The following is a 27,462-nucleotide window of genomic DNA, read 5'->3' as shown; positions in this document are numbered from 1 at the left end:
TTTTATTACGTATATGTCGTTTTGAGAAACATATTGAGAAATTGGGGCTTCGCCCTAAATGATGATTCACCCAAACCAAATATAGTTCAGGTAGTACTCCGTACTTCTTGGTCTTTTGAGGGAGCCCCCATTGATCTTCTTGATAAACGATTTATGTAGAGGGAAATAACGGTTTTTCCCTAAAATCACTATTTCAAGTAGCGATTTGATGCGTTTTGCTCATCAACAGTAAAAAAAAAAATTGCAATTATTTAGCCACAAGATAAACAATTCTTGTTTATGAAGATCAACTTGTATTTTCGGAAATTTCACCATATACCACTGAGTTTAAGCATAATTCACCGTATACCACCAAAAACTTTCTAATACACCATATACCACTCAATTATTGTATATTAACACAAAATGCCCTTTTTGCTAACTGCCGTTAGTCTGCCGTTTGGGGGACTTTACCATTATGCCCTTATACATCTAACTGGCGCCATTGATAGGGTTGACTCCCCCAAACATAATTTTTCTAGTTTGAAAAAATTGACCCCCATTTCCCCTTTCCATTGAAGCTTCTATCTGTTCTTTTCCATTAAAATCGAACCCCAAAATCAATCAAAAAGCTTCAAACTTTCATCGATCCCCCTGGCGGCAACAATTGCGATCCCAGCCACTTCCCAGATGGCCGGCGACTGCCCTCCCCTGGCCCCTTCCCCCCGCCGGCGACATTCTCGACCCCTTCCCCCTACGCCGGCGACCATCCCACTCCTACTCCCCTTCCCCGAAAATCATCCCCCACCTGTAACCCAATTCCCGATTTCCTCGCCGGACTCCCCTTCCCCGATTCCCGATCTCTCTAACCCTAAAAAAATCCTCAATTTCCCTCTTTCAAATCCCAATTGGAATATCGACGGCAAAGAAACCACCCATCAAATCTTGACGAAGAGAGAGAAGGTCGAATTAGAAGCGAATTTGTTCGAAAAAAATGCTGATAAGTCGAATTGATGTTGTATGGTTGCAGATTTTGAGTGTTGTCGGTTCAGGGGGAGAAGGAGGCCGACGCGCTGGCGAGAGAAAGGTTGGGCGCCGGCGTGGGTGGGGGCGGGATAGGGTGGTGGCTGAGGGTTCTAGTCATATTTCGTGCAAGCAGGGGATGTTAGGATAGGGTGGTGGTTGGTTGGGAGACGTTGGTGGTTTGGGAGGAGGACGGGAAGGGGAGATGGCAGGGGTAGGGGGAGCTCTGGAAGGTCGGCGAGGGAGGAGGCTAGGCAAGGCCGCCGGCGAGGGAGGAGGCTGGGCAAGGCCGCCGGCAGGGAGGGGGAGCGGGGCTGGTGGGGGAAGGGGGTGTCGGGGTTGGTGGAGTGAGGAGGTGGTGGCTTTTTTTTTAATTCTTTATTTAACTAATTAATTAGATAATATTAATAAGAGCCAATATGTGACAACCACGTGGCATAATTAACCTTAATTACTAACGGCGTTAAGGGCAGACTAACGACAGTTAACAAAAAGGGCATTCTGTGTTAATATACATTAACTCAGTGGTATATGGTGAATTAGAAAATTTTGTGTGGTATATGGTGAATTACGCATTAACTCGGTGGTATTTGGTGAAAAATCCGTTGTTTTTTCACTTGATTTTTTGCTCTTTTAATAATATCTCTACAACCAAAAGGTTTAGCAATACGAGAAAATCCAAATTTATAACAAAGAATAATAGAAATGTTCATCTTTAGGGTATTTTTGACTTTTTATTTACTAGTATGAATTTGTTTTTTTTTTTTCGAAAGATATTTACTAGTATGAATAGTATTGAGAATTATGATTTTTTCTGCATTTTGTTATAAAAGAGCCACTTTCTTTCTAGATTATTGATTTTGGACTCCAAATATTGATTTTGCAAACCCGTTGCTAGAGCACAGTTGTTTACACTCTCGTCACATAAACGCGTGCCAAAATCATTTCCGCTTCTTTCCCTCTCCTCTCTTCCAGCTACTCCACCACCATCACTCTAGCAATATCAGTATATCACCAAACATCAAATTAATGGCGTCACTGAGCATGTCCATCAGCAACCCAGTAGTTCCTTTCTCTCTCCTTAAACCTCCAAAACCAAAACTCATCTTCCATAATTCAACTCTCTCATCCTCTAAACTTCATTCTTATTCTTCTCCTTCATCCTATAATGTTAATTTCTTATCTACTAATACGAAATTGAGAGCGTCTTTAAGAATTAATTCGCAATTGAATTTCAGTTGCCCAATCATTTCACCGGATGACCACTGGGGTTTATGGTCTGTTCTTTTCTCCACTGGAGCTTTCAGTTTCTGGTAATTTTAATCACTTTTACACTCAATTTTGTTGATTTTATTTTTATTTTTCTTTGGAATTAACAATTTAACATTGATGATTGCATTGCTTCCTAATTGGTGATTTGACTGATTTCTGTTGACCTATATTTGTTAATTAATACTTGTATATAGTTCAAATCCCCAAAGAATATATTCTTCCCATTCGAATCTGATAACATAGGTTTTTATTTTAAAAACAGGTGCACTGCGAGCATTGTACACTGGGGGTGTGCATGATACGAAGTACTCCCTCTGTCCCTATAGTTTGTGTTTGTGTTTTTCCACGTTATTTAAGAAATGAGAGGAAAAAGTGGATGAAATACATTAACAGTGAACAAAAGTTAGACAAAAGTATAAAGCTAATTTAAGGAGAAAAAAGTGAAAAGTACAATTAGAGACAAAAGTTGGAGAGAGAAAGTAGAAAAAAGTATACAAGTGGATAATTTAAGGGTAAATTAGGAAGTTCGATGAATAAAGTAAAAAAAATGAGGGTATAATGGTCTTTACATACTATCCAAAAATAGAAATAGGAACAACATTTTGGATCTCCAAAATAGGGAAGCGCGAACTATAATATAGGACATTATTGGGACGGAGGGAGTATATTATTTCTCTCTTCCTTTTAACCTCACTATTCTTTTATACTACCTCCGTTTTTTTAGTTGACACCTTTCTCTTTTCACGCTTGCCAATGCACTATTTTAATGCTTGATATCTCTAAATAACGACATTGTAAAATTATAATAAGTGGGTTTTAATAAAATATACATTGAGACGATTCAAACAATATCCCACTTGACTATGTTTTATCATAGCTATAAATCACAAAAGCTAGTCAAAGTGTAGTTAGTGAATAGTGTAAAAGTCAAATGGTGTCAACTATTAAAAACGGAGGAAGTAATATTTTCTCCCTCTCACATTATTCCTAATAGTCCCCTCCATATTTCTCTCTTACCTTTCCAATTTTTTTATTCCTAACTATACCCACTTATATACTACTGTATTTTATTCTTTTACCTAAAACTATGTGCCCAAGGGTGTGGGGCACTTTAAAAAAACGGAGGGAGTACTCCGCACTAGTCAATAGATATAAAAAAGTAAGCAAAATATGGAAAAAACTTATCATTCTTTACCAAAAACAAAAAAAAAAATAAGGGTAGCTTTTTATGTGTTTAGCTTATTTTTTGACGATAATTTGTGTTAGTGAAGTTACAGAAGTATATGTAATAATAATGATGAGGTCACGAGATCGAGTCTTTGCCGTCTTTAAAAGCATGTGAGAGACTGAGAGTTAATCATGTTGACTTCTTTAATGAATGAACTGAAAAAACATCTACATTTACCGGTTTTAGCATTATCAGGTGTGATATCTGTGCTGAAAAACTTAAAGAATTGGCCTATTTTAAATTGTGTCACTAGTTGACGATGTTACTTTCAATTTTGGTATATTTTAGTGGAGTATTGGACTGTTCCAATTATTCTTTGTCAATCTATGCATCTTCAATTTTGATTTGAAAACAAAAATGATGTTACCTCGAACTTTCTCTATTCAAATTCTGTGGAAATTGGATGTATGTACATAACTTAGAAAGATAAAAACAAATATGCCACTGTCTCCTGTGGTTTCAATTTGTTAATTATGAAGTCGATAAAAGGCTATGTAGTTGAATGGTGGGATTGGAGATGGGTCATAAATCATAACATATTTTGGGTTGTTCGTATCAAACTTCAGTTTGCTATGTATGACATTGTTGGTAAGATGTACTTTTTTTCTTTTCAAAGGAGAAAGGTAATTCTAGATATTGTTTTTTGCTTTAATTACATTTCATCTGCTATCAAATGGAGGCAAATGAGTATTTTGGGGATTTAAGGTCGGAGAAAACAAAGATTGGGAGCATGATCATTTCTGCACTAGTGAGCATTTTGATTGGCCTTGCAGCAAGTAATCTGAGGATCATTCCTTATGAAGCAAAAACGTATTCCATTGTGTTGGAATACTTGTTACCCTTAACTGTTCGTTTGCTCTTGTTCAGAGCTAATATGCGTCAGCTTGCTCAGTCAACTGGGAGGTTACTTTTGGCATTCTTGCTTGGATCAGGTGGTGCTATTTTGCAGATATATGTGTTTAAACTTCTATTGTGTTATTGAAGAGAAAACAATTATATATGCTTCCTGAAACTTTCAGATGATCAATGGTGTATTTGATGAGTAATGGGTATGTTTGTTTTTGTTAAGAGGTGTATATATATTTTCATAAAAATACTTGGACTTTTAGACTGTCTTGTGAGCAGAGTAATTACTAAAATAAAATTTTATGGTGCTTTCAGTTTAGACTATCTCATAGGTTGCTGGATCTCCTACTGATGCAGAGGAAGGCAAAAGAAAGATTTACTTTTGTTTTGTGTTTGAAACTATAAATTTGAACATAATGGACCCTTAAATCGTCTTAATGGATCACAAACTCGCAAACTATAGTTTCTTATCTTATGTAGAAGCTATTTGTACCTGTCAGGATGGTTAATTTCTGTTACGAGTTGCTGAATAATGCATTAAAACAGAATTAAAGGGCTCTAGGGATATTATTGCTTATGTAATTCTGTATTACCCAGTGTTTTGTTAATTTTAGTCAAATAGTATCCCATTACAATTCCTAAGTTCCTCATCTCCTGAATGCTTGTTTCACCTTCTTATTGCAGTGGCTACAGTGATTGGGACAGTAGTTGCATTTTTTATAGTTCCCATGCGTTCGCTTGGTGCTGATGGTTGGAAAATTGCTACTGCACTCATGGGCAGTTACATTGGTGGATGTAAGCTATGTGAAACAATAATTGCAAGCTTGTTTTGCTTCACATTTTTACATATAACTTTAGGTTTAATCCCATTGGTGTGGTTCACTAACTTTTAAGCTTCATGAATATTTTCTACATTATTTTATTTATATGATTCACTCCTAAAGTTCTATGCTCCTCTACAATTCACTGATGTCAGTTGAGAGTAGGTTTACCGTTCAAAGCAGCCTGTTTTTTTTAATGAAAGTTATTCTTTGCAAAGAATATGGCATTTGATGCCAGTTTGTGATCATTATCTTGTTGTAGCCCCCCTGGACCAGAAGTGATTGCATCTGTTGCTGAGTTCTCTTGATGGATATTTCATGTTTGTAGGCTCTAACGTAGAAAATGAGATGAATGGCTTCTGTGCTCCTCTTTGCAGTAATACTTCATCTAAAGATGATCTTTTCACAAGAATTTGGAACTAGTCTTCTGAAATTATTTATAGATTACTAGATATTTATTGGAATCCCGGATCCCCCCCCCCCCCCTCTTCCTTAATAATACATCATACAAATTAATATTTATGCTTTTCTAAGTAGCTAATGTTGTTTAAGGGAGACCTTTTAATTTTTGTGCAATTAAACTCTGAACACTTTTACTGTGGAAATATTAATTCAAGTTTCTATCATCAGTTGGTGATGATTTTAATACGATTTATGTTGCAGCTGTCAATTACATTGCAATTTCAGAGATTCTTGGCATTTCCCCATCAAATGTGGCTGCTGGAGTAGCTGCAGACAATGTCATTTGTGCTGTTTACTTTATGGTGTTATTTGCAATAGCGTCCAGAATACCTCCCGAGGTCTCAAAATCCACCACAGGTATGTTTATTTACTATAAGAGTAGTGATTGCATCTAATAGAAACTGACTTTGGCTGAATAGATGTTGCAGTGACTTCAGAGAGTAAAACTGAGATTAAGTTCCATACGCTACCTACTGCCACTGCTATTGCTGTATCCTTCGCTATATGCAGCTGTGCTGCCTATATTACAAAGTTATCTGGAATCCAAGGAGGCACTATTCCACTAGCTACAGCAATTATGGTAATTCTAGCTACTGTTTGCCCCCCAGTATTTAGCTACCTTGCACCTTCTGCAGAGGTTATATCTTCAGTTTCGATGCAGGTAAAAAAAAAAAAAAAAAAGCCTACATTTCTTTTTGTTCATAGGACTCCATGTCTTATTTGACCATGTGCCATTTGCCATTTTCATGATAAAATATGTCTTTCCAAGCTACTCTATATTAATTTATAGATTCTCAGTTATTTTCCACATTGATTCCCATATTGGATTTGTTTTGATTACGGAAAGACTTGAGATTTTAGTAGTGGTGCTTGCATATATTGATTTGACATTTCAGAATTGACTTATTTTTTTATGCAATAATAGGTGTTCTTCGTTGTGATTGGTGCAAGTGGCAATATCTGGAGTGTTATCAACACCGCGCCAAGTATTTTCTTGTTTGCATTTGTACAAGTTATGGTCCATCTGTTCATCATTCTAGGTTTAGGGAAGATATTTAACTTTGATCTTAAGTTGTTGCTTTTGGCTTCCAATGCTAACATTGGAGGCCCTACTACAGCTTCAGGAATGGCCACATCCAAAGGGTGGAAATCTTTGATCATTCCTGGGATTCTTGTTGGCATTTTTGGCATATCTATCGCAACTTTTGTTGCTATTGGTGTTGGATTAACAGTCCTTAAGCACATGTAAATTAACAAACACACCTAATGCTTGAATGGTAGATTGTTATCTGAGTATATTTCTGTTGAATATCCTTCATAAGTTATGGAATCTGAATTATTTAATATTGACAAAGAGACCACCTCCTTTCCCTCCCCTCCTAATATGTTTTTTTTTTTATCTACATTAATTTCAATACAGCTTTTGGATTTAGTAGCAAACTAGCAACCCTGAAATCTGTGGGTTTTGTTTGTCCACAATAAGCTATCTTCCACGTTCCATGGTAGAAGGTGAACTCTTATCTTTATTCTTGTCATTTATTTTTCATAATATATACTTTTGTTTCATAATGCTTGCAACCTTACTTATTGACATGCAGTTTAAGAGAGGGTAAACAGACAGATTAAAACTAAATAAGTTGCACAGCGGTAAATGGGTGGGTTGGGTTAGAGGTTTCTTTAATTAATTTGTCCATTTACCCTCTCTTTTTTCTTAAATTTGCATGTCAAGGAGCTTTATTGTACATATTTTGAAACGAAGAGGGTATATATTCTGCTGAATTATTTTGTTCTTAAGGAGTTGAATTTCGTGGCTTGATTAATGTTGTTTCTTCTAAAATGATGATTGATAATATATGCTACAGGGGCCGTGAAGCTTTCTGAAGAAAATGAGGAGTCACTAAGAAACTAATCATGGAAGGATTGATCAAAGTAGGAAGTCTGATCCTGAGTATGATCTATTTATTGCTTTAAATGCAACTTATATGCTCTATGGATTATTTTCATAAAAGGCACCTTAAGAATATTTACTATTGATAGGGAGATGCGTTACACATAGAACAGAAATGATGTTATAATTCTTTGATGGCGATGCTAACTTGATAATTGGGTTTTCTGTTTCTTGTGACTTATGATGGGCATGGTTTTCCGAGCTTTTTTTTATGATAATTTTTTTATTAGTTATTTGAATCGAGTGATTTTATAGATCCAAGGTTTTTTGTTTTATGGCTTTAGGCTTTTTGACTTTGGTTTATATGGGACTTAGTAATTCCTTCAAAAAAAAAAAAAAAAAAAAAAAAAATAATGGGACTTAGTAATATATTACTACGTATGATGTACAATTTGTCACTAATTAATATACATTTCACTAAAGTCTTTCCTTGAGACAATAACTAAAACAACCTCAAAATTTTGAAAGCCTAGACCAATTTTTTTTTTTTTTATGTTTTTAAAAAAGTTATTATCAAACTATAATTCTTAATTATTTTTACTCTCAAGGGGCCATATTCTGAGTCAATCTCTTTGTATATATATATTATTATATCTATGAGGCTTAATTAGTCAAAGCTTTAGTACAAGTAGTGCATGTCCCTAATAATAGAGATTGGATAGGTGAATCAATGAAAGATTGTCATTTTCTCATAAAATTATTTTTTAAGCTATCCAGGATTGCTCTGTATATGTGTAGTACTACTTTATAGTACAGAACTATTTGAGAACTCACAAGTCAACTGTACTAACATCCAATGGAAGTTGTATTTGAGGATCCCTGAATCATTCTCTTATGATGTGTAGTATTAATTTATTCAACTGTATAGATTAATCATCTTTTTAGACAAAATATCTCCAACATGCAAGATGTCAAAGCAATATATTAGAGAGATGTATGGTAATTCTATTGTATTTGGACTCTTCGTCTGATTGTTATACTTCAACTTAATGTGTCTAGGTTTTAAGCACTTGACTATTTACCACAAAGTAGCTGTCTAACCCTAGGACATGTACTCGACTACTCGCGTCACACACATGTATTAATGTACTTGAGTCTATATTAACATTGGGTGGACTTCATTAATCTGGGGCTGTAAAACATATAGTCCTCTATAATTTGAAACTTAATGTGTCTAGGTTTTAAGCACTTGACTATTTACCACAAAGTAGCTGTGTCTAACCCTAGGACATGTACTTGACTACTTGCGTCACACACATGTATTAATGTACTTGAGTCTATATTAACATTGGGTGGACTTCATTAATCTGGGGCTGTAAAACATATAGTCCACTATAATTTGAAGAGCCTGAATTGAAGTCCACTCATTTTTGACTTGGCAAATATGTCAAATTTTTTATATGTTTTTGAAGAACTGTGTCTTTATTTGATAATTAAACATTGAAATTGGAAATTTTTGTATATGTTATATGATAGGAGTCACAAACTGCAAGAATCATGCCTTTCTGGTTAAGCATCATAAACTGCAAGATTTCCTGATGATGTAACAACAAAGCTGACTTACATTAATTTTGCATCTATATATATGTCTTGTAAGAAACTATTTTCATCAAAAACAAAAAAAAAAAAAGAATTGTACATTGTTTAAAGCATATACTACTGAAATTAACGGGTGAATTATTGTTAAGAAATTAAAGACGAAAAGATCAATGAGCAGCCTTGCATTGCTGAAGCTAACATGTCTGCTGGTTTTTCTTGGATGGATGGTGGTATGGATTGTGTTACCTTTGGAAGTTTTCAAGTATAATTGGCTTCCCAAACTAGCAGAATCCTTCAATCCAACATACATTGGAGAGCAAGGTATAAAACCAAGCTTAAATTTTTTATTGATGTTGTACTTTGCATGTGTTTATAGTTAGAATCAATGTAATGATTAACCTCATTATTTGCAGGAGTAAATCTTTTCTTCCTTACATTTCCTGTGATGTTGATCGCGGTTCTCGGCTGCTTTTACCTTCATCTGAAGGATAAAAGAGAATCTTCCTTGGAAAGGTTTATTCATTTCTTACATTGTATGTTTAATTATAGTGTTATACTGCTACGTACATTGTACCAACATGCCCTTTCAATAATTATTATTAATATGTGACAGAATTGCTCTTGGGTATGGCCTTGTTTGATTTTGGGTTGATTGCCAACAATTAGCCTTTCGGCCTTTTCATATTGATCAAACATCTAACAATTATGTTTGTGTATGGCTTAAATTAAATTTGAGCAGAGCAGTTTTTTTCTTTTTCGGTTTTTGGTTGTTTTATAATAAAGTTGATGATTCTGTCTATCAAAGAGCTAACAGAATCAATCATCTTTGTACATAGGACTTCATCACCTCAGACGCATCTGGCAATGTTGAGACGTCCTCTTCTAGTTATGGGACCTCTAGGGGTGGTTACAGCAATGGAACTCGTGTTTTTGATTATGGGGATCGCACTTGTGTGCTGGCATTTTGGCCATTATTATTATGTCAGTGTTAAGCATCCATTCATGGGGCATGGCCGTGAGCATCAAAAAAAGTACGTGTGAAACTTACTATTTTCGTGCTAGTTCTATTACGTACTAGTGTGCTACTACTAACACCGGAGAATTTGTGTTCATTTTTTTTTTCTTTTCTTCTTTTGTTCGATTTTCAGGTGGCAAATTACATTACGGACTGTGTCACTGAGACTTGGTTATGCCTCAAACATATCCTGGGCCTTTGTGTTCTTCCCTGTAATACGATTGTCGTCACTTTTGCCTTTGGTTGGTCTCACATCTGAGTCTAGCATCAAGTATCATATATGGATTGGGCAAGTAGTCATGATAACTTCAGCGTTACACAGTGCTGGATTTTTCATCTACTGGGCTATAGTTAGCCAATTGTATCTGGTAAGTTCATTTCAAAGCTTAATGTAAACAAAAGTTTAGCGCAGGCCACTTATTTCAAATCTACTAATTTAGACTAAAGCTAATTAGTTTTGACAAGGGAAATTCAGATGAATAGAATGAAGCCAAACTAACCTGGCCTATATTATTAAGGCATATTATTGTGGTAATTGGTGCTAACAAGGGTTTTCTGCTATGTAGGCACTTGAATGGAGCAAAACTCATGTGTCAAATATAGCAGGAGAGATATCTTGGGTTTTCTTGATAGCAATGTGGATAACAAGCTTTGCATACACCAGAAGAAAGTCGTTCGAAGTCTTCTTTTACACTCACCAACTTTACGCCCTAGCCACCTTTTTCTACGTCGTGCACATAGGAGCTGCCTGGACGATGCAACTCCTTCCTGGAATTTACCTCTTCACACTCGATCGATACCTAAGGTTCTTACAGTCACGCTCTCGTGCAAGGTTAACCTCAGTTCGCGTTCTTCCGGGTGGGACTGTGGAGATGACATTTTCCAAAAGTCGAGGTGATTGTCAAACTTTAAACATTTGTCTACAATTGATTTTTGCTAATCCACCGGTAGTGATTTATACACTATTAGATTGGTTTTGGCCTCACACTTCTGTCTGACTTATAAATGAAAGTGTCAAAATCAAATTTCGGAGTAGGATCGGAAAATTAATTCTCATTTGTTAGAATTGTTACTGTATACTATTTTTGTTAGTCAAAGAGAACATGCAATGATCTTTTATTGACTAATAAAATTGTAAATGACAATCAAAATACTAAAATAGGAGTCATTGTAGAACTTATGAAGTATTTCTTTCAGAAACAAAAACTTTAGAGTGATTGTTGAGATAAAAAAAGCTAAATCTTCTATTTTACTTTGTTTTACAGGTTTACGTTACAATGTCGCAAGTAACTTATTCGTGAGTGTGCCGAAAATTTCCTCGTTACAGTGGCACCCTTTTACTGTGAGCTCAAATGATAACATGGAACCTGATAGGCTAAGTATTGTGTTCAAGACTGGAGGGAGTTGGACAACCAAGCTATACAAAGAACTGTCATCTTCTTCTCTAGACAGGCTTGAAGTGTCTGTTGAAGGGCCATATGGTCCAGCTTCTACCAGCTTCATCAAGTAAGTAAAGTGGTAAAATTTAGCTCAATTTTGTATGTTCAAAGAAGTTGCGATTTGATATAGATTCAGCTTCTAGTATGCCCCTAAATGTTTCATTGGGTTCGGGCTACCATGCCTACCAAAGTATAGACCTTTTTAGGATGTGTTTTCTTCTCCAAAAAACTTTTATGATGATCTAATTATAGTTATGGAAAAAGCTTGGGTAATCCTTATGCGGATTTTATCTCAGTTTTCAGTATTTCTGCTTTTTTTGAAATATTTCATTAGTGAAAATTAGTTGAGGAGAACACACATTGGCCTAGGACTAATTCTTTTCTTTTGTAATGTGCAAAAGATTGAATTAACTCCATCAAATACTTAGAATTGAGAAGGGATGGTGGATGGTTATATTTTCTACGTGCCAGCTTAATTATAAAATTCTATAATCTAAAACCTTTTCCTTCTTCCAGGCATGAAAGTTTGGTGTTGATCAGTGGAGGAAGTGGTATGACCCCATATATATCCATAATTCGAGAGATTATACATCAATCAAATACCCAAAAAGGCAAAGTACCAAAAGTTGTCCTTATATGTGCCTTCAAGCATGCGGCTGATCTCACCATGCTCGATCTCTTGCTTCCTGCTGAGAGCTCTCCAGCTGATCTTTCAAATATCCAACTTGAAATTCAGGCATACGTGACTCGAGAGGATCAAGCACAACCTGCATCCAATAGCCAGGATATGTTAGTTCATACCAAGTGGTTTAAACCTAGCCCATTAGACTCACCCATCACTCCGGTTTTGGGACACAACAGTTGGCTCTGCCTTTGCCTCATTATCGCGTCTTCCTTTGTTCTGTTTCTTATCCTCCTTGCCATAGTGACTCAATACTATATCTACCCCATAGATAAAAACACCAACAGCTTATATGACTTCACTAGCTGGGTTGTCTGGGATATGTTTCTTATGTGCATTAGCATTATCTTCATAAGTAGCATTATCTTTTTTATTCAAAAGAAGAAAATGGCCGCGTTAGAAGAGAAGCAGATCATGAATGTGGAGGTGCCTACGCCAATGACTTCTCCAGGATCTTGGTTATGTGGTGGGGGCGGGGAGCTCGAAAGTCATCCCTATCAGTCTCTTGTTCAAGCTACTCAGGTGCATTATGGAGGAAGGCCTAATCTCCAGAGTAAGTTATTGCTATATATACTACGTGGCTGTTACAAATTTTACATACCTCTTCATATATGTCATGTCATACAAGGTTATATAGGAGTACAAGTTTTCAAAACGTGTTATAATTGAATTAATAATATTGCTATCAAGCATTTCAATTAATTATATCATTGATATCAATCAAATTTGACAAATAATAGTGCATTCCTGTATTGAACCAACAAATGATATTGCATTCATATTAATGACTATGTGCTCATAGTTGAAATTTACAAAGTATCAAACACATACCTTCTTAAAGATGAATATTCTTGGCCATCTTGGGTTGTAAATAAGTTTTAGACTAGGAAAAAAAATGTTTTTTTTTTTGTCTTCGAATAGCAGTTAAAATTTTGTTTGGAATTTGGGCAGAAATATTGCTGGAGTCCAAAGGAGACGATGTGGGAGTCATGGCTTCAGGACCAAGGGGATTAAGACATGATGTTGCAAGAATTTGTTCAGGGTGTGGTGCAACCAACCTGCATTTCGAATACCTTAGCTTCAACTGGTGATTCTGATCGCGCTGCATAGTTTGATTTGCATGCTTTCTATACTTGTTTCTTAATTCTTTCTTTTGTTCTTTTACCATATTGAAATGTCTTGCTTAAGATTTTGTATGTAAATTGCAACCAGGCTCAACAATTAAAGCAGTAAGTATAATTTTTTTGTATAGCAATTTTCTCATGGAGTATTGATCTTGATTATGGTGATATGAGTCATATGACGATTTGTTTGGACTCAATCAACACTTCAACGCAAGTGTTACAGAGCTTGTTTGTGACAAATCTAGATCTGTTCTTTATTTTATTTTATTTATTTTAATTTATTTTAATTTTTTATTATTATTAAATTTTTTTTGAAATGTTCATATTATGTTTCAATCTTTGTTACATAGACAGTTGGTTCATCTATGAATCTATCTACTATCAGATCTCAACCACCTCTCGTCTAAAAGATTTACATACAAAATAATGTCAAAATTTTATTTACCATACATAATATTCATACTAATTATTCAACAGGATACTCTGTGCATATAACTGTCTGAGATCAGAACAAATTCATATTTCAGCCCTATAACCACCACAACCAAAATCCTTCCTAGAATTGACAAGTAGTGAATTTTGAAAATCCAATTCAGGACACTTTTGAATCCTATGACCAAGCCGTCCAAATGCGCTTAACTTTTAACTCCACTAAGGCAATTGACTCTGTTTCATCCGCTGTTGGATCATCTAGTTCAGTCAGTACAGGAGTAGTCTCAAGCAGTGTAGTCTCACTTTGGTTTTTATTTATAAATGTCGATGCAACTCCAGTTCTACCACGTCTTCCTGTCCGATCTATACGATGTTATAGTTCTCAATCTCTGCAGGCATATCATAGTAGATGACATGCTGGATGTGGGGAAAATCCAGCCCCTTTGAGGCCACATCAGTGGCTAGTCTGTCTACTAAGACACCTTTCTGGCTTTCTGCCCTGCTTTGAAAGATTTTATCGCGTACTATCTCTCCTCATGACTTTTACCCCCGCGGATGGAAACTGCTTCAACCCCTTTCAATCAGAGATACTCGTGTACGGCAGCTTTGTTTTCACAAAATGTTAAAGCCGGGAGTGGAGTCTTCTGTAAGCATTTGAGAAGTTAACCATTTTGGCCTCCTGTTTCACATACTCTACTTCTTGGATGATATCAAGATTAGCAACCCCGGGTCTACCAACACTAACAGCAATAGGCTTAACCATCGCGCTTCTAGCAAAGTTTTGGATCTTTGCTGGCATTGTAGCAGAGAACAAGATTGTCTGCCTTTTGTTCTTCGAAGTGACCAAAGACTTCCTTAACATCATCCTTGCAACCTAAATCGAGCAAACGATCAGCTTCATCCAAACATACATTTATACTGTTATCAAGATTCATTAACTTCTTTACAAGCAAATCCTTGAGCCTCCAATTCCTAGAGTAGAAACAACAATATGCACGCCCTCCTCAAGATTCATGATTAAATAAAAATATAGTGCTGATAAATTTCTAAGGGGAGGTCACAACCTTATATACTTACTCCGTTTTTTTAAGTGTTACACTTTGCCTTTTTGTACAATTCATGTAATGGTTTTGACTTGGCTATTTAACTAATATTTTCTTTGTTCTTTTTTACTTGACCTGTTTATTTAATCACGCTTATCAATGCAAAGCTTTAACGATCAATAACTTTAATTCTCCATAAGTAAAAATAATAAAAGTTATATATTATGATAGTACATATTGAGACGAATTCAAAAAGATCCCACATAAATATGTTTTCCTTACATATTATTTATAAAAGATGGTCAAAAAAGGAGGTGGTGAATAGTGTAAAAGTCAAAGCAGATCAAGTAAAAAAGAACGGAGGAAGTACAAAGTATATAAATTACAAATGTAATTATTGTATAATATATATTGTTGAATTCGTCACAATAAATACTTTTATAATATCAAAATCTTTATTATTTATACTAACATATAATTAAAAAAAAATTATGGTTAAAATTGTGTCTTAATATGTGCGTTTGGTCAAAGTGTAACACTTAAAAAACCCAAAGGGAGTCTATACTTATTGGCATGTTGCTATAATATAACAACATAAATTTGTACTGCTGTACTTGTACATATGCATTTTTTTTTTTGAAAGGAAGCTCTCGGAGCAAATTAGATTAAATCAAACGAGATCATGTTCCGCCAAGGCGATTAAGTCTTGCGGAAAAGAGTTTACAAAGGTTTGCTCAGAGCCATTCGTTGTACATATGCACTTTTGTTCTTTTGGTAAATTGAATTTTTTCAGAAAATCTTGAATTCTAAATTTTGGTGAGTTGTTTTTGAAAACGTTCATGTTTCTAAAACCAAAACAAAATGTCAACCTGTTATCAAAAAAAAAAAAAAAATGTTGTCCAAAAATAAAAAGTCAACTATCAATCATTATCCTTATGTTATCCATCATTTTTGTGTTCTTATATTCGAAGTACAATTTGTACTTATTCAAAAATTTAAAAAAAAAAAAAAAAAGTACAATTTGTACAGCTGATAGTATATAATATAAAAATCCATAGATTGTCAACTAATAGTATATAATTGTCTAATTGATATATAGAAGTAGCACATAGTAAAAAAAATCAATCTTTTACTTGTTAAGTTTAAAGGAGAGGGGAAATGGAATTTTATTAATGTTTTGTATTATTAGTGTTGAAGTGTTCAGAGCTAAGAAGGCATGTTTCTTGCCTAATTGCTCATCATTGACTTCTTCTATATAATGATACTAGTACTATATAAAGCATGGTTCCTATTATTAATTCTCAAACTTGCACCTAGACTTGTATAGTACCCTTCTTGTACTCATACACTTACAAGCCTATTGCAACGGTACGTGAACGAGTAGGGAAGCTTCGAAATGGCCGGTGTTAGGGCAGTCGTAGTCTTGGTTGTGCTGCTGGCATGTACAATTGGGTCCTTTGCCAATGATCCAGACATGCTTCAAGATGTTTGTGTTGCCGATGCATCAGGTATATTCAAAGTAGTGAAAATGTTGAACATTTCTATGTATGTCAACTTGCTTTTTATTACACCTACTTAATAACTTAATATGTCAACTCATATTTCGTATTGATTATGTCACAGGAATACTAGTGAATGGATTTCCTTGCAAAAATATTAGCATGATAACCGCGGAAGATTTCTTCTTCATGGGGATTTCTAAACCAGGCCAGATCACCAACAAAGTCCTTGGATCGAAAGTCACCGGGGCAAATGTTATGGACATCCCTGGCCTTAACACCTTAGGAGTTTCCATGGCTCGAGTCGACTTTGCTCCCTACGGTCTAAACCCGCCTCACATTCATCCCCGTGCCACTGAGATAATCTACGTTCTTGAGGGTGAATTGTACGTTGCTTTCATAACAACCAGTAACAAACTCATTTCTAAGGTTGTTAAGGCAGGTGAAGTATTTGTTTTCCCTAGAGGTTTGGCTCACTACCAGAAAAACAAGTCCAAATACCCGGCTTCTGTTATAGCTGCCTTTAACAGCCAATTGCCAGGCACTCAACAGTTTGCAGCTGCTCTTTTTACTTCCAACCCTCCTGTGTCTAACGACGTGTTGGCTCAAACATTTAACATCGACGAACACAATGTTGAGAAGATCAAGGCTGGCCTTGCTGCCTAGAAGAGATGTGTTTCCTTACAATCCTTAGGGAATTTCGCTGAATCCAAGTTCTTAATTAAATACATTCATTCATAACATTGGTTGATAATATTTATAATAATAATAGCAGTGATTGTTGAAAAATCAATATACTATATCTTCCATTATTGTAGAAACAGTTGTGCTTTCGTTAGTGTGTAATATGTTTGTATGTGTAATACAGCTATTTGAGTATCTGGTATCATATACATGTCCTTACTTTAATTTTTTTATCCTCAATTACATTCAATTATTGTAGTAACGGAAACTCGAGAGAACTTGGGGGGATCACCAAACAATTAGTATTAGGTACTCCTAGAGTACCATGCAAGGAGTTAAGCAAGGGCCAGAAAATATCTGGAAGAACCTGGGCGAAGTTAGTATTGTGTTCAACTCCGCAGGTTGGTGGAAGGATTGATTTCTGCCATCTGTCTTTCCTTTCTCTCTCTTCTCAAAGTTTCGTGCAATCCAATGAAAAAAGGAACATCAAATAAGACTTCCTCGGCTTATTGAGACAGAACGAGTTGCTAGCTTAGTCCCTTAGCAAGGAAGGAAATTACTCGCTTCTTCTTAGACATTCGTGATCCTTGCGTGGGGATCACTCAATTCGTAGATAGAAAGCGGCAGCTCCAAAGCTTTTTTAAAAAACAGATTTATCGATTAAGCAACATGTCCCCTAGTAGCTACGTTCGTGAGTCCGCCCCGGTCTCACGGACTCCAGTAATAACTAATAACAGGACTTATGACTTCCGATGTTATAGATTCTCCTGTTTTGGAAAACTAACATTCTATTGACTTAATATATTTCTCTATTATTTTTTAATACATCCTCAAAATAGACCAGTTAACCACTCCTATCGTTGGCTTTCCGCATCCTCTGAGGGCCGCTCGAACGAAGAATCGGCAAATCGAGTATGGAATTAGAGCTCGGGTGGGGCATCAACCACAGCACAGGTTGCGGACCTATCGAGATGCTTCGTTGCAGAACCTAATAGGGCTGTAACTCAATAGAGTGAGTGGAAAACCTTGTATTGTGCGAGCATGAGTAAGAAGAAAATTTTCTTTCTTTTTTGGTTACTCCCTCCGTTTTAAATACTTGCTCCACATCTATTTCCGGCCGTTTTTAAATACTTGCTTCATTTCCTTATTTGGAAAGCTTTTACAATATTTAATTTACTTCTTATAACTAGTGGACCCAACATAAATCATATTTGATTAATTTCATATTCTCTCTCCTCCAATTCTCTCAACTACTTTTGCTTACAGTTTTTAGTTCTTCCACCTACTAGGGGTGAGCAAAAAAAATGGGTACCCGAAACCGGTATGGACCTTGCCGGTCCTGGCCTGGAACTGGTCCCACCGGTTCCGGTTTCGGATCCAAAAATCAGGAACTGATTACAACCGGTTCCGGTTCCAATTCTTGAAAACCAGTTCTTTAAGTCATCTGAATTTTTGGACTTGAGTAAACAAATGAAACATTGGGCCATTTTTGTAATAACCAGCCCACTTTCTCACAACCAACTCCTCTGGAGTACTTATTATTTCAAAACCCTAAAACTACTCTTTACCGGCCACCAAATTCACCATCTTCACAAATTTCACCAGCCACCATCATCTAATTCATCAACCACCCTTTTCCAAATTCTTAGATCTATATCAAATTCTTAATTTTTTTTCATGCAAAACAAATTATGAACTTGTTCTCTCTCACAAATTCTAATCCACGGCATCCGAGGAAGCCAGAAACCACCACATCAATGGAGAACACGCCAATGTTAAGAGAACGAGAGAAGAGGCGATAGTTAATGGCGGTAACCCGAAGAAGAAGCTCGGTTATATATTAAATTGTAACATATATAGATTATTTGACTCATACTTATTTGGCTATGTATATTCATGTATTGGTTAGACTTTAGATCTACTCTGGAATTTTTTCATCTCAATATTCTGGAATTTTCTATGATTTCAAGTTTTTTTTAAGGCTGTTCAACAATATATATATGCAACATATAACACCGGGTACCAGGTTTTGGAACCGGTTCCCATCAGTTCTGGTTTCGGATCTAAAATTTTGGGACCCGGTTGATACCGGTTCCAAAATCTTAGACCTGGTACTAACCAGTTCTGGGACCGGGTCCTTAGTTTTTGACCGAGTACCCGATTTTGCTCAGCCCTAACACCTACCCCACTACCTCCATATTTTATCACTTTCTCCAATTTCTTCTAAAACTCCGCGCATGGAGAAATGGAGCAAGTATATATTTAAAAATGGAGGGAGTAGCTGTTATATTTCTAGTCCAACCAGAAAGAAAGTATCCTTCAGCTCTAATGCTGATCTACCGATCGAATACTGAACTACAGCCGAATACGAGCTCGTCTTCGTTGACACGGGAAAGAACCCCCCCCCCCCCCTTCGAGGGAGCTAGGGGGGAAGTCTTTCTTAGGCGGCTTACGAAAAATCCTGCGAATTTCGATTCCGCCTTGAATAAGTTCCATGGTCTTTCATACTTGTAACACATTGAGGACCTGTTTTTTAATCTAGCAAATGAAATTCTAGCTTGAGAGGAAGTGCATTCATCAGCGTATAATGGAACTCCAAGTAAACACCACGTGGTACTAATATTGGAAAATCTGTTATAAAGAAGACATGATGAAAAAGAGAAGGAAGGTTTTAAAGTTTTTGTGCTGGAGCTCCTTCTTCTAAGTCTGATGTTCCGGCCATTCTAAAGTCACGCCTATTGTCCAAGATTCCCCACTGCTGCCCCCCGTGGGAGTCCAGGCCGTGTCTCGGTCCCAGTGTGGTTGATCATCCAAAATGATCAAATATGCTTGGTCAACCTTTACCTGACCAACTACCTAATACTACGCAGGCTCATCAAACAACGCTTTTTAGCTTTATTGTGGATTTGGCACGAACTGTTAGGCAAATTTCCACACGTTACACACCTGTTCGCCACTACCTCTGTTTGAGGCGCCCTATCAATGCGTTTCCTAATGATCTTATTTAAACTCTGAGTGATTCCCTCTTCCATTTATTTCTTTTTTTTTATATGAAAATGGCAGCAATTGCGATAACAACTCGAGACGCGAAAACAACTACTTTTGTGGAATTTGTCCCTGATACGCCAAGATCTTCCTCTTGCCCTGTCTTTCTCTTCACCAACAGGCTTTCAATTCTTTATTTCTAATGAATTTGTGTGCTTGGGAGTCCCTGATGATGATCATGAAAGAGGCAATCAGAATGGTACCCGAATCCATTTACGATCCCAAGTTCCAGACACATCGCACTTCCGCTCGGGTCGAGGCTGCCATTTAGCCCTCATGTTATTACAACAACTTAAAGCGATATAGAAACAAAAAAAATCAATAGGTATATAATAAAATTGAACCCCAAAAATATTAGAAATTCAAATTCATTTTTCTCTCCACATTTTTTTCCACAAATTTCTCAAAGCTCCATCTTAACATTATTAAAACCTTCTTTCTTTCAACAAACCCTGCTGAAATTCATCCAAACTTAATTTTAAATTTTACAACATCAAAATGGGTATTTAATTCGCGAATCCATAGAAAAAGAAACAAAGCATGCACATAATTTTCTTTAGACCTTGACCTGTTGATGACCGATTGAATTAGTTCATTTTCCATGTGTCACTCTCTAATTTGTTGACTTTTATTAATTTCTCCTCCCCTTAAATGGATAGCAATAGAGCTGACAATCATGTCATGATCATGCGTGTTTGTGTTTGAATTAAACGAATTATTAGGGAACCTCTCAACACTAACCTGATCCATTTAATAAATATTAATGTATCATGTCATGTAAACCCATTTCATTAAACGCGTCGGAAACCCTTGACACTGATATGCTTTTTCCGTGTCCAGTTTGTGACGTGTTATATGAAAAAGTATTAACCACGTTTAATATATTTATGGATAATTCCATAATTTTTTTTTTCTAAGCGGGCTGAGTCGTGTCAATTTCATGTTGGGAATCTCAACATTTACCCAACCTACTACCTCCATTTTAAATAATTTGCAATGATTAGACATTTTCTACTCACACTTTATGTCAAATCGTTGCAAATAATTTGAGACGGATGTAGCATTTAATTAAACATGATGTGTAGTATTGTATTAACACGTGTAATTAAACTTATCGAAAACCCTGGACACTAAACTGAATTTTTCATATTCGATTGCAAAAACCCTATACGTATCGAAATTCAAAAGGTACTCCCTCCCACCCCACCACCGAAACCACCATCCTCTCCCTTCCCCCACACCTAATACCACCCTTTCCCTTCCTGAAACATCAAAACCCCATTTCCACCACCGAAACAATAGAGAAAGAAAGGGGAAGGGGATTGCTGGAAAAGAGGAAGGTGCTGATCTTGAAATTAGTGGAAAAAAATTTACCTGTTCATTGGTCATGAGTAATCACCTAGGCCCAAAGAAGGTGAATACCCCTAGGCTCGTTTTGGTAGGGAGGAATAGAAAGGAAAAAAATGGATTACTATGTTTGGTTCTAAAAATTAAATGGGATTTGATTGGAAATGGAAGAAAAACTCCCTTCAAAAAATCTTCCATTTCCTTTCCTTCCAAAATTGGAGGAATTTGGGAGGAAAAAAAGAAATTGAATCTGTTAAACTTAAAATTAATTTTCTCCTCCCTTTCCTTCCTTTACTAATGTTATATTGATAGGTTGTCATACACCTGTCAAAAATAAATTCCTAACAAAACCAACTAACAATTTAGTAGGGTAAGTAGGGTCGAATCCACAGGGAGATGATATTCAATCTAGCTTTCAAGGTGTGGATCAACTAAACTATGTCATGAAATTTGGATAAAAATAAAGTCTAAATTAAAATAAGAATAAAACAATTAATAAAAAGACCTAGGGTTATGGTTCACCATGTTTATAGCTCTAAATCTATAAAAAAAAATCAATAACAATTCAATCAATCAATTATCAAGAGCAATTGCTAAGCCTACGGTCGAGTCTTAACGCTCTCAATTCATCATATGTAGTTCGGTCGCTAACATAATCAGAATTGCTTATTGTAGGTAAGCCTCTAAAAGTAAGATCTTTCGATTCAAACGCTTATTAACAATAATAAATCAAACAATTGATCAGGTTGCAAGATTAACAATAAAACACTATCAATTAGAGAAATCAATAATCAAAATATCAATAATATCAATCAAAATTCATTATATAAACATGGATTCCCAAACCTTAGAAATAAACTACTCTAGCATGAAATAAATAATAAACACTAGATCTAAGGAATAAAACATAATTTAAAGCAATAAATAAAAATTTAAATACCAAGAATCATCCATGGAAGAATTCATGGAGATGCCATGAGAAACTAGGGTTCAAGAGAAAACTCCTAAGGACATTAAAAATAATAAAAGGTATAAAAGGCATAAGGGAAAAATAAAATCCCTTGAGGTATTTATATTATCCTAAAACTAATCTAAAAATAAATAAAGAAAATAAATAAGAAAATATAAACTACATAAGCTGTATTATTATTGGACGATAGACGATGATGTGGCATGCGAAGTCGAAAGATGAAAGTGATTTGTTGCCTCATCGCTGCTAGGGATTTGCTAAGGTTGCTTGTGGCGTCAAGATCACTTGCCAAAACCTGCGCGCGCAGGTTTGGCTGCGGCCTGGCAGCAACATCAGGTGCCTTCGAGTGGGCGCGGGACAGACCCGCAGGGCTGGCTGCGGGTGGCTAACTATATCTCTTGGATTGAAATGGCTATAACTTATGTTCTAGAAGGATTCTTGGGTGAGTGACCTATTATTGGAAAGATATTCAAGTCTAGTTCCCAACGCAACTTAAATCGCATCAATCCGATCTGTATGACTCAAGTTATGATCAAAAGAGTGAGCAAAGGTCTGTTTTGACACTTTGTAAACCATCGTCTTTTTTCGTTTTAAACTAAAATTCATTTCCGAAAGATGCATAGCGACCCTTTTGTATGTTATATTCATTTCTCATGCACATAATAATCAAAATCAACATCCACGAACATGGGATCTTCGATTAATAAACTCAATTCATCGACTTCCATCCAAATATCATACGAATTAACTCCAAACACTACGAAAGCGTTCAAATGACTATGAAATCACCTGAGACAGTAAGAAAAACACAAATGGGGTGTACTAGAGTATAAAACAAAAAACTTATGCATTTGCAACCTAAAAAGCAACAAAATACCCTAAAAAGCAACTATAAACTTAGCATAAATGTGCCTATAAATCGTATATAACTATGACTTATTATATACCAAACAATAGATAGATTCTTCTCAGTTCCCTTCTTTTACTAATATCAAACCAAACATTGGATGATATAGTTTCTTTCCTTTCCCTTCTCTTCCTTTCCCTTAATTTCCTTTACTAATATTGAACCAAACAAAGCCTAAAGTTAAAATTATTAGATATAATTAAAAGTTGAGATTATTAAAATAAATCAGCTAAATTTAGGATTATTAAAACTATTTTTCCTAAAAATAATCCTTTGTGTACTTCTCTTATTTACTGTACGGCAAATATCTATAGTTTACCAATAATGCATTACTTTGACTTTAAATATCTATAGTTTCATATTCGTTAAAAATAAAATTGTTGAAAATTAATAAATTAGTCATTGAGACGAATCAATTCATATAAGTTACCTACCCCTTCTGTATTTTAATAAATGCTCCATTTAATTTTTGAAAACTTATAACAATATTTTACTATTTTTCCTCCCCACTATTGGTCCCCCTTAATTTTTTTTTTTTTTTTTATAAATTCTCTCTCCTCCACACTTATTACCAACTATTGTTTTATCATATTTTATTTTTCAACCCATCCCACTTCAATAATAAATACATGTATTTTATTATTCCTCATAAATTCATAGTATGAACTAAACAAACCTTTATTAGTATCTTTCTTTCTCTCGCTAAATAAGTTAATTTTTTTAAGGCAATCTAACTAATAAATCATAGGAAATCAATTCCTAGAAAATTTAAGTTTTTATATTATTACCAACCAAACAAACTAATTAATTAGGTCAATTCCTAGAAATTGGACAAGGGAAATTACTTCCCATAATATAAAATCTAATCTATAACTATTACTAAAATAAAAACAGCTGACATCATCCCCATCCTAATTGTATACATGTCAGGTTGTGGTAGAAAATTTTCCAGCCTAAAATATATGTGATGCCATCGCTTTATTTTTTATTTTTTAGTTTGGTCATCTATTTCACTATTCATTTTTTTGTAATTTGAAAATTTGTATTAATTAATATCCAAATTTAGTCCAATAACTTTGTAATTATGACTAACAAATTTATTTGTGAAAATTGTGCATCGCACAAGTCTAATCTAGTATTTATATAAATAAAGGCATGTAATCTTTGGGAGCATTGGGCGCTCCACATAAGTAAGAGACTTATTTTAACTAATTAAAAAGAGGTTTGTATTTTATTTTAGAATTAAAATATTCAATCGCCACATAAGCAAAATTAACAAATGAGATGTGAGAATTTGATTTCAAATGTAAAAAACAACGAATAGTGATTAGGATTTAAATTATTTAAAAAATAAAAAAAATTCTCATTAAATTTATCCTAATAAAATTATACTTTTTTTTTATTTTTACCTCAAAAAAATTATGCTTTTCTAATAACTATTTAATTAAATTATTATGTTTTTCTTGTCTGAAATTATAATAAAATGTATCCAATAATAGTGATAAAAAAAAATAAAAAAAAAACCTTAATTAGAATCTAATTATCAATTATTAATATTTATTTTTTAGATTTTTATGTATTTAAAAATCATGCATTGCACGGGCTTTCATCTACTTTCCTATGAGAACTCATTTCGCTTTTCGCATGTCAGTCAACCAACACCTTAGAAAATGACCTCAACTTATAAATATTGTCTAGATTAGATTAGGTCCCATGCCATGCACGGTAATTTATTATTAGATTAACACTATATTTAATTATAAAAATTATCTAATTGCATGCAAAATAAGATGAAAAATTCGTAATCATAAAAATAAAAATAAAATTATATCATACTATAGAAAATCGTGGGAGTAACTCATGCACGACTAATATAAATAATTACAGATTACGTCACAAAGTTATATGTAGGAAAATATTATTGCATAGTATTAAATAAAAGAATAAATTTTTTGTAGAATGTGTATAAAAGGAATATAATTACCAAATAGTAAAGGAAATATAATTGCATAGTATTAAATATTATCTAAGAAGCTTTGGCAAATATATATATATATATATATATATATATATATATATATATATATATATATATATATATATATATATATATATATATATATATATATATATATATATATCTTAGCGGGAAATAAAGGAGATGACATATGTCATTCTTGGTTTCACCTTTAATATAATATATAGTTATAGATTTCTGTGTTAAAGTCAATTTAATACAATATAACATAAAGATGTTTTTATTATTTCATTTTATAAATTAAATCCATTTGAGTGTAATAGATCGGGAAAAAAAAAATCATTTTAAGCAAATAATTTTAATTGCTATAATAATATATAAATAAATTAAATATATATAACTTTATTGTCATAGATAAGTTGTCAGTTAAAAAGATATAAAAAGAAAAAAAAAAGTGAGAATAATATTTATTTTTGGAAAAAGGTTTTTGGAGGGAAAAAACGACCACAGGAAGTGACATGTGTCATTCCCGGTGTCTGTTTTATTATTATGTTATTGATTCAAAATAAAAAGAATAAAAATTTAAAAAGAAGTGCTAAAACAGTACAAGTCATTGCTAATATCATTAATATATACATTTCAAGTAGTTCTCATGAAAAATTCCTTCCTAGATTATTTTAGTTAATGACATTTTTTAAAAATCTTATATATATAAATAAAGTAGTCATTTTTGGAGAAGATTTGGAGCGCCACGTAAGAAATATACTTATTTCAACCAATAAGAAGAAAGATTTGTATTTTATTTTTGAATTAAAAAATTGTGTCGCCACCTAGATAAAAGTAACGAATTAGATTTGATATATCTATAATTTTAATGTCACGTAGATTATAATCCACGAATTAAATTATTTTAATGAAAAAAATAAAATAAAAATATAGGAAAAGATAAATTTATTAATTCAATACTACGAGTATAAGAAATCCAAAAAAAATATACTAAAAAATATTTAAATGATAAAAGCTTATAATAAAGTTTGATACCTATCATTAAGATAAATTTTGATAGTATTTATGATAAGAAATACAAATTGTTCGTTAATTATAATTAAATTAAAATTTGTGATACCTACCATTGTAAATTGACACATCATACGACACAAACAAAATTTCGTATCATTAAAAAAAAACCCCATCAAGCAAATTTTGTGTTAGTAATTTTGTGTTAATTTTTGGTCATCAATGGCCAGGTAATTTTTAGCTTAATTTTTAAAATCCTATGTTTAAATTAGTATTTCTAATTATTACTTACATTATATTAATTTGGGATAATCAACGATTATATGTTTATGTTTTATTTACTAAATGTTTTTTTACATACAAATCTAACACATCATATGACACAAATAAAATTTCGTATCAATACTAAACCTCATCAAGTGAATTTTGTGTTAGTAATTTTGTCTTAGTTTTAGGTCATCAATGTCCGGGTAATTTTTAAAATCTTATGTTTAAATTTATATTTGTAATTATTAGTTACATTGTATTTATTTAGGATACTTAACGATTATTTGTTTAAGTAATGGCATACGATTAGATGTTGTATACTTAATATATGGATGACTTTGGTTATTTTTGGAGATGATGAAAAAATTCCAATGCATAGATTTGCTTTTATATCGCAACAATTTTTCATTTATAGGTAAATATATTGATTTATTTTATATAAATGTAAAGATTTAATTTATATCAATTTCAGTTTGGCTAACATTTCACGGTTCAATTTATCCATTGATGTAGTAGGTTGGTTGTGGACGAGGTTGGTGATTCTATCGAAATAAAAGATATGGTAAAACAATGAATAATGATTTAGGATTTAAATTATTAAAAATTTATCATTTCACATTAAAGATTTTATATAACGGAAAAAATATCATATTTACAATTTATTTATATTTAATAAATTCATTATAAATTATAGTAAAAAAAATATTAAACTTTTGTAATTTTGTCTGAAATTATAAAATACAATCGTGCATCGCACGGGCTTCCATCTAGTATATTTATATTGTCCTTTCAATTCCAAGATAGGCGACTTTCTTTAAAATACTATGAAAGTGGGACTATTCTTTTTTTCTTTTTTCTTTTTTTCTTACATGAATATTCATAGCCAAGTTGAGAT

At 33.9% G+C, this 27,462-nt stretch overlaps 3 protein-coding genes and 1 pseudogene across 8 annotated transcripts; 3 read left to right on the top strand and 1 right to left on the bottom strand.

The window, feature by feature from the left end:
• The first annotated feature begins 1,013 nt into the window (after window positions 1–1,013).
• On the top strand, window positions 1,014–7,261 carry LOC110693854 (uncharacterized membrane protein YjcL-like). Of its 5 annotated transcripts, none has more exons than XM_021871020.1 (7): window positions 1,014–2,315; window positions 4,208–4,434; window positions 5,033–5,143; window positions 5,833–5,988; window positions 6,060–6,292; window positions 6,557–6,876; window positions 7,052–7,140. In XM_021871020.1, the coding sequence occupies exons 1-7, from the start codon at window positions 2,032–2,034 to the stop codon at window positions 7,062–7,064; spliced, it is 1,344 nt and encodes a 447-aa protein (XP_021726712.1). In that variant the 5' UTR covers window positions 1,014–2,031; the 3' UTR covers window positions 7,065–7,140. The 5 variants fall into 5 exon arrangements, with proteins under 5 accessions (XP_021726712.1, XP_021726710.1, XP_021726711.1 ...); XM_021871018.1 differs by having other exon boundaries at window positions 1,017–2,315; window positions 6,051–6,292; window positions 7,052–7,261; XM_021871019.1 differs by having other exon boundaries at window positions 1,017–2,315; window positions 6,051–6,292; window positions 6,557–6,908; window positions 7,052–7,260.
• A 214-nt stretch (window positions 7,262–7,475) lies between these two features.
• On the top strand, window positions 7,476–13,575 carry LOC110693853 (ferric reduction oxidase 4-like). Of its 2 annotated transcripts, none has more exons than XM_021871017.1 (9): window positions 7,476–7,560; window positions 9,374–9,439; window positions 9,532–9,631; window positions 9,955–10,149; window positions 10,267–10,501; window positions 10,700–11,027; window positions 11,399–11,639; window positions 12,089–12,807; window positions 13,206–13,575. In XM_021871017.1, the coding sequence occupies exons 3-9, from the start codon at window positions 9,564–9,566 to the stop codon at window positions 13,343–13,345; spliced, it is 1,926 nt and encodes a 641-aa protein (XP_021726709.1). In that variant the 5' UTR covers window positions 7,476–7,560; window positions 9,374–9,439; window positions 9,532–9,563; the 3' UTR covers window positions 13,346–13,575. The 2 variants fall into 2 exon arrangements, with proteins under 2 accessions (XP_021726709.1, XP_021726708.1); XM_021871016.1 differs by having other exon boundaries at window positions 7,477–7,560; window positions 9,268–9,439.
• Window positions 13,576–13,844: 269 nt separating this feature from the next.
• LOC110693955 lies at window positions 13,845–18,238 on the bottom strand (annotated as a pseudogene).
• LOC110693856 (germin-like protein subfamily 2 member 4) lies at window positions 16,147–17,269 on the top strand. The gene is made up of 2 exons (XM_021871023.1): window positions 16,147–16,361; window positions 16,477–17,269. Exons 1-2 carry the CDS (start codon window positions 16,250–16,252, stop codon window positions 17,016–17,018), a joined length of 654 nt encoding a protein of 217 aa, XP_021726715.1. The 5' UTR covers window positions 16,147–16,249; the 3' UTR covers window positions 17,019–17,269.
• Window positions 18,239–27,462: the final 9,224 nt, after the last annotated feature.

Source organism: Chenopodium quinoa, unplaced genomic scaffold, assembly GCF_001683475.1.
Source record: "Chenopodium quinoa cultivar QQ74 unplaced genomic scaffold, ASM168347v1, whole genome shotgun sequence".
In the NCBI taxonomy this organism is placed as follows: domain Eukaryota; kingdom Viridiplantae; phylum Streptophyta; class Magnoliopsida; order Caryophyllales; family Amaranthaceae; genus Chenopodium; species Chenopodium quinoa.
The sequence above is the reverse complement of the archived record's forward strand: the minus strand, read 5'-3'. Positions and strand labels throughout refer to the sequence as shown.